The following is a 12,398-nucleotide window of genomic DNA, read 5'->3' on the forward strand; positions in this document are numbered from 1 at the left end:
GGTGCAACATACAAGAATTTTGTCATCAAATTTTTTTTTTTTAAATATCCACAAAACTTTTAGAGAGATGCAGAAGGAAAGTCTAAATTTACCAAAAACGAATAATATAGGTGTAATAATTAATTTCAAAATGTCATCAGGTCCTTAATGTTCATATCACTCACATTCCAGCAAGTTGGACATCAAATGGTTCAGGACCTCTGAGCCAACAGCATCAAGACATTGATATCACATGTTATCTGTGTGTGGTCACTGACCTTGGGAGCTCAGGAGTTGTGTTAACACAAGAAACGGTTGAGAAATGTAAGGGTTCGTTCATTATCTGTCTCAATAATGTTGTACTAAAAAGGAGCAAGACAAAGGTCAATATTGGGTCAGCATTTCTACATCGGTCTCAGCTAAAAGATTGGAGCTGACATGCTGTGCCGAGGTCACCGCTTTTCTGTTGCACAGGTATGCAAACTTTTGCTGTATAGCAATAGCAGTTGCACAAGATGGCAACTTTAACCTCGGACAGGTTCTTGTTATTATTTTTAGAGTGTGACAACATCAAGAAACGTATTCGGTTTCAAATCGGTTTTCGGTTTCATTACTGCTATTCTAACTCTAACCGTGGTAACCAGTAGGACTGATAAATGCAGCAAGAGAGAGTGACTGACTGGGAAATGTAAGTATTGTACATTTGACCTTTAAAATGATACTTAACCCAAAATTCGTATCTCAACTTTCAAGCACTCGCAAATAGGATTCTTGAGCTCACAAAGACATTTCTTTTCCTTCCTGAATTACTTTATAAATCCAGAATTCTCAGGAGCCACTGATGTCTAACAACAGCGACGGCAATAAAACTATAAAAACAGCCGTGTGCTCAGTAATACAAAAACATTTTTATATGAGCTAAAAACAAACAAACTAATTCCATAATTCACCTTTAGTTTCAGGTTAACTGTACCTGGCTGGCTCTTTCTGTCTGGTATAAACCACCACATCAAATGATCCTAACTGAATTGCAGTACATTGGCATTGTTTCTGTGAAGCAGCCATGTAAACTCGACACAATACACACCAACAACATGTGATGCGGTGTTAAAAGGTTGTTATCACTACACCTGTTTCCTGTGACATTATCTTTCAGGGTTGGAGATCAGAGAAAACCATTTAGAGATTGGACTGACATCTGTACGAGTTTTCGGCCTTCATTCACTTGCTATACTGTATATAATCGTGTTTCTAAAGTTAGTCCAAGTCTTTCTACCATTTTAATATCAGTTGTTGGCTGGGAAGAAGTGGCAGGGAAGATATGGGGAGGTAAAGGGAGGATAAAGAAGAAAAGAAGAATTTCCTGAGGACAAAATCAGGAAACAGAATAAATCAAAGAAAGGCAATGAGAGGGCGATTTGTACAGAAGTCATCTTTTATTGCCACGTAAGAAAGTTGTATATAGAACAATGGTGATATATCGTTGAATGGCAAATCAACACAAAGGAACAAAAATATCCCTGTCATCCCCCCTCCCCCCAAAACAGAAAACAGACTTCATAGCAACACTATGGTAATATATTTCTGGAACAAAAACATCTGCTCTATCTCTTTTGCTAACAATATTTGAATAGTACCAAAATACAGCTTTTCCATAACTTAAATTCACAAATTATAAAGTCAGTAAACAGTAAGAGGACAATGGGGCATCACGGTGCATATTATAAGCTACTGTGCAAACAATAGTGGGAGATGGGCTCTACCATAGAAAATTATGCTGTACTAGCCACGCATAAATGCAGTGTTGGGGCCATATGTATTCTTATGCACATATGCATAAATACCACCAACTGGTCTTGACATCAAAAATATAAAACTAAATCTCAAATGACTTTGTATGGAATGCATGATTAACATCAAAATGAGTCAATCAATGAGTTCCTCTTGAAAAGAATATGCTTGCTAATGGATATATCAGAAATAGCTTATTGATTTTTCAGCTGTAACAGGAAATCCCTTGGCTCTGGAGTATTTTTCAGTTCAACTGTGACTGATATCCCTCAGTTTATTCTAACAGCAAGTATATTCAATAAAAATTAGACATGTAAAGCACACCATAGGAGCGAACCCTTTTGTAAAACAGATGTTGAGCGTTACTGGACAATAAACACTGTATTTCCTCTGTCATGGTGTGCAGAAGCTCTGTATCGGTGAAAACATTGCACGTTAAGACTGATGCTATACAAAGTTGTAAACATAGCTGACCTCTTTTGATAATATGGTGGATTTTTTTGTACCCTACACATGGTATTCATAGGCCGCATTCTAAACAGCACTATCAAGTCCAGCAACAGTAAAGGAGGGAAAAGAAGAGTGTGTGAAAGAATCTGCTAAAAGTGTTTGAGCCCTTGAATGTCAACTCAAATATACTGTATATATCTCACCTTCCAATCATGGTACTGTTGCGTTCATGTGTCAGGGGAAAAAACCCTCACCTTACCCCATCAAAGAAATTAATATTTACAGATTACTGCATTGTCCTGATTAGCAGACTGACATCAAAAACAACCCATGCGTCACACTCTCAGCTTGAACACATAGAAATTGTCAAAAACATTAGTCAGAGCACATACATATTTTAGTGTATATTCGTGATGTCTGGAGGAATTATTCAAGAATCTTTCGATCGATCGCATCGACTATTCAAAAAATACTGGAGTAATATGAAATCATTGGATAGAGGAGTTTGTGTGTAAACTAACAGTCATGTCACATTCACAACTTCCAAACGGACCCGTTAGTTCTGGTTTGCTGTGCACCAGCGTTTTGCAATATCAATAATTTAAAAATTCCTCTCTATCAAGTGTTAGCATTAGGTCCCTTTTCTGTCTTTCTGTGCCACTGTGGACTGAGTCACTGTTACATCAACAAAGCTCTTGTTCGCGTTTCTCTAGGTTTTGTTGATTAAAGATCACAATGAGAGCTCCCCAAGCCGCCCCTGGCCACTAGTCCCTTCACAGCTCCTCCTTTGTCTTAATGAATAGTCCTTGTAGATATTCCGCTGTGCAGTTTTCTCCCGGCGACTGGCTGAGCAAGAGCATGATTCCAGCAGTGCTTGACTAAATAGGGGATTTTTTTGTACCCTATTTGCTAAGAAGTTGGACCTCAAACTCAATTTTCATATCCCGTTAGCATCTTCTCGAATCACCTCTCTCCCCGCATCTGTCACCTACCTCCTTCCCTCTCGTGGTGAATCTTCTGGGACTGTAAGCTTCTACAAATCTCAGTTTTGTCATTGCTTGTACTTGTCAGCGTGTGTTTTGTGAGCCGAAAGGTGGGTGGGTTTGTGTGGTGTTTGCCTTCAAGCTTTTCCTAAATCTCTCTCACTCATCTGCCACTTTCACTGTTTGCTTTTCTGCGTGCTTTTTATTAATTTGACACATTGAGCGACTCTGTCACAATGCAGTGTACAGGCCCACCCAATAGCTAATCTCTCCACACATATTAAGCCAGTTAAATTCCAAGATTAGGAATAAAAACATTGATCCAGAATAAGCTCCTCATGGCAAAAGACTTATTCCAGGATGTTTTATTGTCTTTCTGATATCAAAACTGCTATAGCCTAATGTAGACAGTCTAGGCAGTCATGCATTACTAACACACTGGTGGCTATAGCAATAACAGGTGACAGACATGACATATGGCACGATAGTGCATGATACAGGGAAAGCAAGGAGGTTACTTTTCCCAGCGCTTTTCTGTTGGCAGGATTACACAATAACTTTCATAAAAGAGGAACCCTTTAAATTTAATTTGCCAGTCAACAGATACACCCTCAAACTTGGGTCTGATCAGATGAATTAGACCAATTGCATCTCCACTCGGCTTCAGTTTCAGCTGGGAAAAAGTCAGAAACCTTTGAACTACTGCAGGGAGCATACAAGTGAAAGCAATTGGCCATACTTAAATTTCTTCTGAGAATTATAAACGCTAGACTTCCTGACAGCGTATGCCTTTAAATAAGTAAGGAAATTTTGCATGCCCAAGCAAAACCCCAGCTGCTTTTCTGGATGCACCCTCATCAAAGCCAAGTCACTGACACATCATCCAGGAGGTCGTAGATCAAAAGTAGATGGAGTAACAGGCAATCAGGCACTGCCCCTTCGAAACGTCTACTTTCATTTGGAGGTGGAGGAGCTCTATTTTACAGTGACTAATCTGTTTCATGTATGTGTCAATAAAGTTTCAATTGAGTTCAATTAGTCTTGGTTGGTTACATTGTTGCATTTATGCAATATTGCAGTCATAACTGTGAAATTCTGGCTTGTACATGATAAGGAAACAACAAGCTCTGGCCCTGGCACTTCACATGATGGAGATTCTACAACTATGGACAGCTAAGATGAAGTCTAGGTGAATAAACCAAAAATAACACAAATCCATGTAACATTTTATTGACAAGGTCTGATCTAAATGTGGTCAAAGACATTACGAAATTCAGCTCCACTGCACTAAGAACACAATTTCTAAATTAAACCAAGCCACTTTGCCTGCAATAAGTACAAGTGTTCACATGAATCAATATCAGCTCTTAATTGCAAACATCAGCTAGCGGATACTGATATGTCTGAGACAGGCTTGTATCACCTGATTATATCAGCAAACTGATATTGCTCAAGCCCTAGATTTGAATGGTTGCTCATGTCAATCTTAGGTAAATTAAATCACATTAAAAGAATATGGTTCTAGACCTGCTATTTGGAAAGTGTCATAAGATCAATTTTGTTGTGATCTCTCTCTCTCTCTCTCTCTCTCTCTATATATATATATATATATACACAGCTGGCTTGAATAAATGATGTTGTGACTAGGCCTTAATTACCCCCTTGAGCATAGCAAAATACAGTTTGTTATAAATGTTTCATAGATGATGCAGACACATCCTGTACACTGTTCGTGATATATCGTTCTACTAAAGAAAGAGTTGAAACCATAAAACCAGGCACAAGCTATAGAATCTCAGTTGAAGCTCATACATCACTCTGAAGGAACACACTGAGCAGAGTACACAACCATCTCTAAAACTGAATGGCCTTCAAATTCTTTCACAGCACATCAAGATGAAAGATTATGATAAGGAATTATGCACATTTATCTCTTTTTTATGATCTGGTAACTTTTGCAATTGCCTTTTAGATAATTGGTGTTTTTATTATTACAGTGTGCTTAGTTAGAATTGACATATACCAGCACCAAATCATAAAAGTCAGAAATAAAGATCATCTTTGTCATGTATTAATGGCAGCAACACTGTTAAGGAGCTTGTTCTGGGTTTTTTTTTTTGTCAAGCCTGCACACTGCATGTGTCCTTTTGTGTCTACTGTGGCATTTTTTTGTCTGGCTGACTTGCCTGATGAAAAATGTCAGACATGACTGCCTCCTGAACCCATTCATCTGTCGTTCTGACCCCATCAACTGTGACCCTTCTGGCGCAACCAATTCCCACTTCCTATCATGTTTATTTTTGCCGTGAGGAGTTTTTTTCTGGTTCTGTTTACCAACTGTTTCCACTGCTCTACCTGCTGACCAATTGTTCCAGTGGCTGCTTTTCAGAGCTGAATGGGCTTAAAGGATGGAGCATTATGGCAGTGGTGGTGAGGAGGGTACATATTTCCACATTTCTGCCTTGCTGGATTAAGTCAATTGGGTCTGATAATGCACATCCTGAGCAAAAATTGACCTACTTCTCTGTTACAGATAAATCCACTTGCAGACAAGAAATCAAGTAAAATAATATGAAAAGGTGGCTGTGATGCTCTGTTTGGTTTGTTTGTTTGGTTTCTGTGACTCAGTCTCTTTCTCTCTCACACACAGACACACACAAACATAATTAGACATACACAAAGGTAAAAAAAAATGAGTGGAAATGTGGGCGATGTTCAAGATGGCACACAATAATACAATTTTTTTGGCACACAGAATCAAACATGTTTTCCCTGCTAATGGACACAGGAGAAAGAAATCTTGCCTTTCAGGGTGAGAGCAAATTATTAGTACTATTCTCTCTCTCTCTCTCTCTCTCTCTCTCTCTCTCTGTCTGTCTCATCATGCCTGTACTCTACTATCACAGAAAAGATTAATCACAGCCTTACTTTGTTTCACTCAGCAAAGTTCATCCATTCAGACAAGAAGAAAAGAGTGAAAAGGAGTGATAAATAAAGGATAAAAAGAAAGAGATTAAGAGGTTATGTATGTTTATATATAAAAAGCATAAGATCGCTACAAAGGGCCAAGATCTGGAGTTTCACAGTCTTTCATGTACAACAGGCGCAATAACAGTACTGACTTTTTATCTTCTCTGCACTGTGGGAGCAGAAGAAAAGCAGAGTCCACCCTGTAATATGGTCTGTACATGTGTGTGCATGTGTGAGTGCGCAGGTGTTGTAAGTGACCCATTTCAATGCTCTTGAGAACTTCATAAATCATTTGCATGTTTATTCCAATGTGACCCTAAATACAGCAGGGATTTTTCAGTATCCTCTCCAATTTACTCTCTTAACTGATTAAAGTTTTTTATGTAACACACTTTGCACGTCAGATCCACATAAGCCTGGGTTAACTGTGTGTAGCTCTGCTGGAGCTGTAAATAAAGTGGATCTCTGGTATACACATTGGCAGCCAACATCTTCTCTCACCGGATTGTCATGTGCAGCACTTTCTCTTTTCTATACATACTTTAAAACATTGCCTGTGTTGCTTGTGCTTAAGTGAGAGCTGCACAATAAAGACTTTCAACCCAAACTTCTCTGACGACCCCCAAAGATCATTTAACCAATCTCATCATAATACATTTTCAGAGTGTTTGGCGTGCACTGACATTTTTATTTCAATGTGGCTTAGCACTGAGTGATTCCAATCTGATCACTTGAAATGTGTCTAATCTCCAGTGTAAAGGGGGTTTTAGAGGTGGGAACAGCACTTTAGATCACAAGGTTAGAATGATAGCAGCGACTGCAGCTGCTAATGCGTGTCACATAAATACAAAACAAGCAAATGGGCTCAGAAAAGCCCTTATAAGATTTGGCCTATTTTTTCCAGACTTAAGGATTTATTTTTATGTTTGAGTCATGTAACCCAGATTTTTTGCTGGTTGTGATGTTTTTTTCAGCTGGAGCTTGAGTACAGTGAGTGATCTAATCAAGCCTAGTTTCTTTCAGCGGTGTCTTCCATCACCACTAAAAAGTGGTGGTATTTATATCCACTTTTCATAGTTTTTCTTACTTTTGTCTAAAACAAGAGAAGTAGAACACACTCTGCAGAATCTGTGTCGAAATAAACTGTTAAGCAACTGATGCTTAACAAAAATTCTAAGCATACAGTTGACCCTTACTTTATGTGTGCTATTTGTCCATCTGTAACATCTTGCCTAAATTAATATATATGTAATATATCTTTAACATCTTAAATTAAGTTATTTTGTTCAGTTCCATGTAGTTTCTGTAATATACAGCTACCAAATAGGAGCATTATCTTTTCTCTAATTTGTGTTTTTGTCAATATATTTTGAATTTAAAGCCAGTAAAATATCCCAGATTGTAATGAGTGTCAGTTTCTGAAACCTAAATATTTCTGGGTTCCATTGGAGAATTTAGAATCCGGTGGTCTAAATTCAGAGACAAATATGCACAAATTACACAAGAAATCTGTAACTTCATTTAAAACATTCCTGGAAAACCCATATTGACCAAGCCATGTGTGAGATTTTACTACAGAATATGTTTTCATGTTTGTCACAACATTTCTGCATGTGCACATTTCTGAATGTGTGAGAGGATGCTCCGAGGAGCCTCTGCTAGGTGAAGCATCCCTCCTCAGAGCCAGCTATCACAGAACAATATGGAAGCGTGACAGCCTTCATCCTCTGTGCTGAAGCCTTGCAGAAAAGGGCGACCTTCAGCTGCAGAGCTTGAGAAGGAGCTTTTGAATAGCCACAGTACAAAGCCCTGTATGCAGGCATTCCAAAGGCCAGCACCTTCATTGTGCATCTGTTTGAAGTCCTTCAAAAGAAATGGGGTGAATTATTCGGGGACTTTATTTCCTCCAAACCCTTCAATGCTTTGTTGGGTAAATGAGCAGGACTCCTGTCATGAGGTCTGTGGGTAAACCTTTCATATGATGCTTTACAATTCTTTGCTTAAGTTGTTTCTTATGTTTGGTTTTTTAAGCCAAACACAACTCAAGTGTACAGACATCCCTGTTTTGTAGGCTCTTTGTTGTTATGGTTACAGATGTCACCAACTTGGCTGTCATCCTCTTGACCTGTTAACTGATTTGAATGATGAACTCTCTGTTGATGAAACGAGAGCCCCTCAGAAACGGAATCACTGTCCCACCACAAAGTAGGGACCACCATTCACCAGGTATCAACAAACCTCAACTTCACACAAACAAACACATAGATCTGCACCCTGGAGTTGGTGTCTCCACCGAGAGGTTAATTGTGCCATCACTCCTCATACATCCTCTCCCCCTCTTTTTCTCCCTCATATCCTCTCTCACACAGTCACCTCTGTCTTGCTGTTGGTCACAAAGTAGGGCTGTGTGGGGAGGAAGTGCTGGCTGCGGCTCTGGCCTCTAGTGCTATGGAGCTGGTTTGGCTCCAGTACGGTACACTGAGGCCTCTTGTGCCCATAGGTCTTCCTTCGTCCAACTGTCTCAGTCCCGTCCCAACCCCTCAGCCCCAGACCCATTGCATGCCCTGCCGCGATGGTGTTGGAACTGTATGCCAAAGGGCGGCCCATTGTTGCTGAGTTAGGACCAATGGTGCTCTCAGCCACCCTAGAGATGCCCAGGGATGTACCCCCTGGCATGGTCCCTGACATATGTGCCAGAGACATTGCCCCCATCCCTGGCGCCTTGCTACTATGGCTGTGAGCATGCGTGTGAGCACTGTGAGAACTGTAAGCAGCATGGCCATGGCTGCTTTTGGGTTTCTGGCCATTGGGCTTCAGTCCCCCAGCTCCAGGCCCATGCCGTTCTGCAGGGAGGGTAGAGACAGAGGAGATGCTGGGCATCTCTGTGACATAGGTCGCCACTGGCTCTGGAGTCAGTGGACCCAAGGAGGTCATAGGGGTCATAGAGGTCATTGGGGCAAGGGAAGTCATGGGTGTCATAGAAGTCATCGGAGTGAGGGAGGTCATGGGTGTCATAGAGGTCATGGGGGTCATGGAGGTTATTTGGGTGATGGTGGGATTCATGTGGTTGGAAGCCATGGGATTAGTAGCCATAGGGTTTGTGGTCATCTGAGGAGCCATTGATGACATGTTGCCCATGGAGGGTTTGGAGTTTCCCATGGGTTGGAGAGGAAGGCCCCCCTTTGCTGGCAGCTCCACCATCAGACGCCGCTTGTTGTAGAGATCGCCATTGTACTTGGCAGCTGTCAAAGGAAAAAACAGGATGCCAAAGAAAATGTTAAATTGACACAAAAGAAATATAAATGGAGTCTGTTCAAGCACTAGATTAAAAGCAACAATTCTCCATCTTGTGCGTGGAAAGAAAATAAAACTGCTGTTAAGTGTGACTCATAATATCAGATGCAAACTAAAACACTGGCAGAAGTTTGGATAGAAAACACCCCATCCCTTTCTACTCCCACAGTCTGAGAAGGTCATATAACAAACCTATACAGTAGGCCTACACTTAACTTTGTTAGTCAGCCAACCCTCATCTGACTGACCAAAAGGGTGCCAGCTCTACTGTAAATGCCTGCTTATGGAAGCCCGCCATGCCACTAGGGGAGCAAAATCAAAAGAACAGCTCAATATGTCTCCTTTGCCTGTTCCTCTTTCATAACGCTGAGAAAACATCTCATTTGAGTGTGGTGGGAAGATGCTCACAATGATACTAGGTAGAATAACTGGGAGAAAAATATATAATGGTCATTACCTTATGGCAACAAACATTTCTTTTGTGGTGACTGTCTATTCCTCAACATTGAATAACAGAACTAATTTCCCTCCCACAAATAATAAAAAAGCTCTTCTTCTTTCTAGGTAAGAGTAGTCATATTTCAGGAGAATGTTGTACACATAAGTCGCCAAAGAGTGTTCCATGTATGAACGTGTTACAATGCTACTATGAAGAGTAAAAAGATGAATGGATGAAATTACATATTAAGTACAACAAATAAAATGAAGAAGTTCATTCTGTAAACAAGAAAGCTAATATAATAACTTGTTGAATTTTTATAAAAAGCACAGGTGAAAAAAATTGTATTCTCATTCAGTTGTGGCACTCGCCTCACTATGATTTTTACCCTAATCCTAATCCCTGTCTTCGTGCCAAAATCTTAACAGGAGTTCCTGATTCTCAATCAAAGAGTAATGAAGTCTACTAAATTGTGGTGTTGCAAAAAAAAATCTGTCCTAGACTTGCTGTCCTAAACCAGTGGGTGCCTTAAACTGCCGGTTCTCCAGCTCTGTTGACCATTACCACTGTTGCCATGGGCGGGCAAGCGCCAACCAGCCAAGTAATGCTTTCTTTATTTTCATATGAAAATAAAGAAAGCATTACTTGGCTTGAAATAGGATATTTCTCACCTTTTACTGCAACAGATTTATATTAAGTAATTTGATATCAGGGGGGCTTAGTTCCAAAAAACCCTGCATCTGTCCTCAAACAGTTATACAGCAGAAAGGCCATTCTGCTTTGCTGGAAACATTAACACAGTGGAACCCTCCACCTCTCCCTCATGATATTATTTCATACTGTAGAGTTTACTTTCAAAATAATTACTCCTTTAATTAATGCAGTTGAAATATCAAAACTGTGGACCCTTTATTTTATCTGCCTGTTATGTCTCATATTGCTTTCTAGAAGACTAAAGAAAGACTAAGAAATCTAACAAAAAGGATACTAAAGATGGAAAATATTGTCCTGCTTTTCTAATGATTCAGTCAAAAAAAGAGTAACATTCTCAGTCACCTCCGATGCAGCAAAGCCTTGAAGGTTCATTGAGCAAATGAGGATATAGCAGGACTATTTTGTTGACAGTGTCAAATCACGAGTCAAATACACAATGCTGCAAGTGAGAGGATGTCCTTTTTAAAAAAAAAATTTAGCATTGTTTTTGCCAGTAAATTAAAAATTGAGCTCCTATTTTAGTATGTCACCATTAACATCAAATGGTATCTGTTCACCTCTAGTGTTCGTTTATTGACACTGTGTCATCACAATGTATTGATAATGTAGCGGTCATAATTAGCTTTCTTTTAAATGTAATTTAAGTACTAGTAGCTGAAAACTAACGAGCTGGAAATGTTAGTTAAAACTACCTTGAATAACATTGTCTGAAAGTTTTGGATAGGCCTCAAATGACTGTGACATTTGTGTATTATGTTGTGACGACAATATTACGAGACCAAGACATAAATGTATGTGTGCCAATGGCATGTTGGAGGGAGAACTCAGCTATTGCTATTTTTGTTGTTACTAATGGCATTATATATTTGCAATAACCTCCAATTGCTGCTGTCTGTATGATTTTGATTTTGACCCAACTGCTAAGGGCATCAACAGCGACCTATCCGCTGAGGCTGGCTGCAGCAAGTCACTGCCATCTTGGAAATAGGGTGAGAAGGAAGAGGTCGAGGTATGAGACAAGGGCCATCACAGTCCTCTGACTTCTGCAGGAGTTCAAGGACCGCCATGGTGTGTTTCCAAAGATGTAGAGAGGAGGTCCTGGACCCTGGCATTCATGTACCTCTCAGACACCTCCAATAATTTTCTCAGCTCTGGCACATACTCAGAATTCACCAAAACATGCATTATCTGGGTTTCAAAGGCAGTTCAGAATGACATGGACCATGTGAAGTAGAATAACCAAGCTCAGACCCAACTTATTCTTTATCTACAATAATACCAAAAAAATTAACGTTGAAATGGATAAAGCATGAATATTATCTCAAGTCATGTCAATTTTATTGCACTGCACATCGCAAAATTTGAATTAGAATTCAGAATTTTTAATTTTATTTTCAGAATTGTGATTCTTTATTTCAGATACATCACTTTTATCTAAGAATTTTAACTACTTGATATATATTGCAATATTTGGATTTTTCAATCTCAGAATTTTGACTAGGTTTGCTACACATAGCAAATTCTCTTTTGGAACAACTATGTTACCCAAGCAAACAAATGACTGTTATTGTCACTTATCTCCCTTTTTGCTATAGCAGGAATATGCAGACATGCACTGTGATTGCACACAGTTGTAGTTGTTAAATCAGTTTGTTGCTATTTTAAAATGCTGATTGGGAACTTACCAGGGCTTACAGATGTGACACTAAATTTGAACATGATTATTGTAAGACGCAGTAGTTTCTGACTGTTAATTCCTCTGTTACATTAATTAATTT

General features: G+C 39.5%; 1 protein-coding gene across 2 annotated transcripts in view; it reads right to left on the reverse strand.

Annotated features, from left to right (window-relative positions):
• Positions 1-1,252: 1,252 nt before the first annotated feature.
• Positions 1,253-12,398, reverse strand: part of shisa9a (shisa family member 9a) — a 69,722-nt gene continuing 58,576 nt past the window's right edge. For both annotated transcript variants that reach the window (XM_086195594.1, XM_086195593.1), the window contains exon 4: positions 1,253-9,415. In XM_086195594.1, the coding sequence (XP_086051720.1) occupies positions 8,535-9,415 (881 nt within the window). In that variant the 3' untranslated portion in view covers positions 1,253-8,534. The remainder of the gene's footprint in view (positions 9,416-12,398) is intronic.

This window comes from Aulostomus chinensis, chromosome 23 (genome assembly GCF_037954235.1).
Source record: "Aulostomus chinensis isolate RoL2024-O1b breed Wild chromosome 23, RoL_Achi_v1.0, whole genome shotgun sequence".
Taxonomy (NCBI): Eukaryota; Metazoa; Chordata; class Actinopteri; order Syngnathiformes; family Aulostomidae; genus Aulostomus; species Aulostomus chinensis.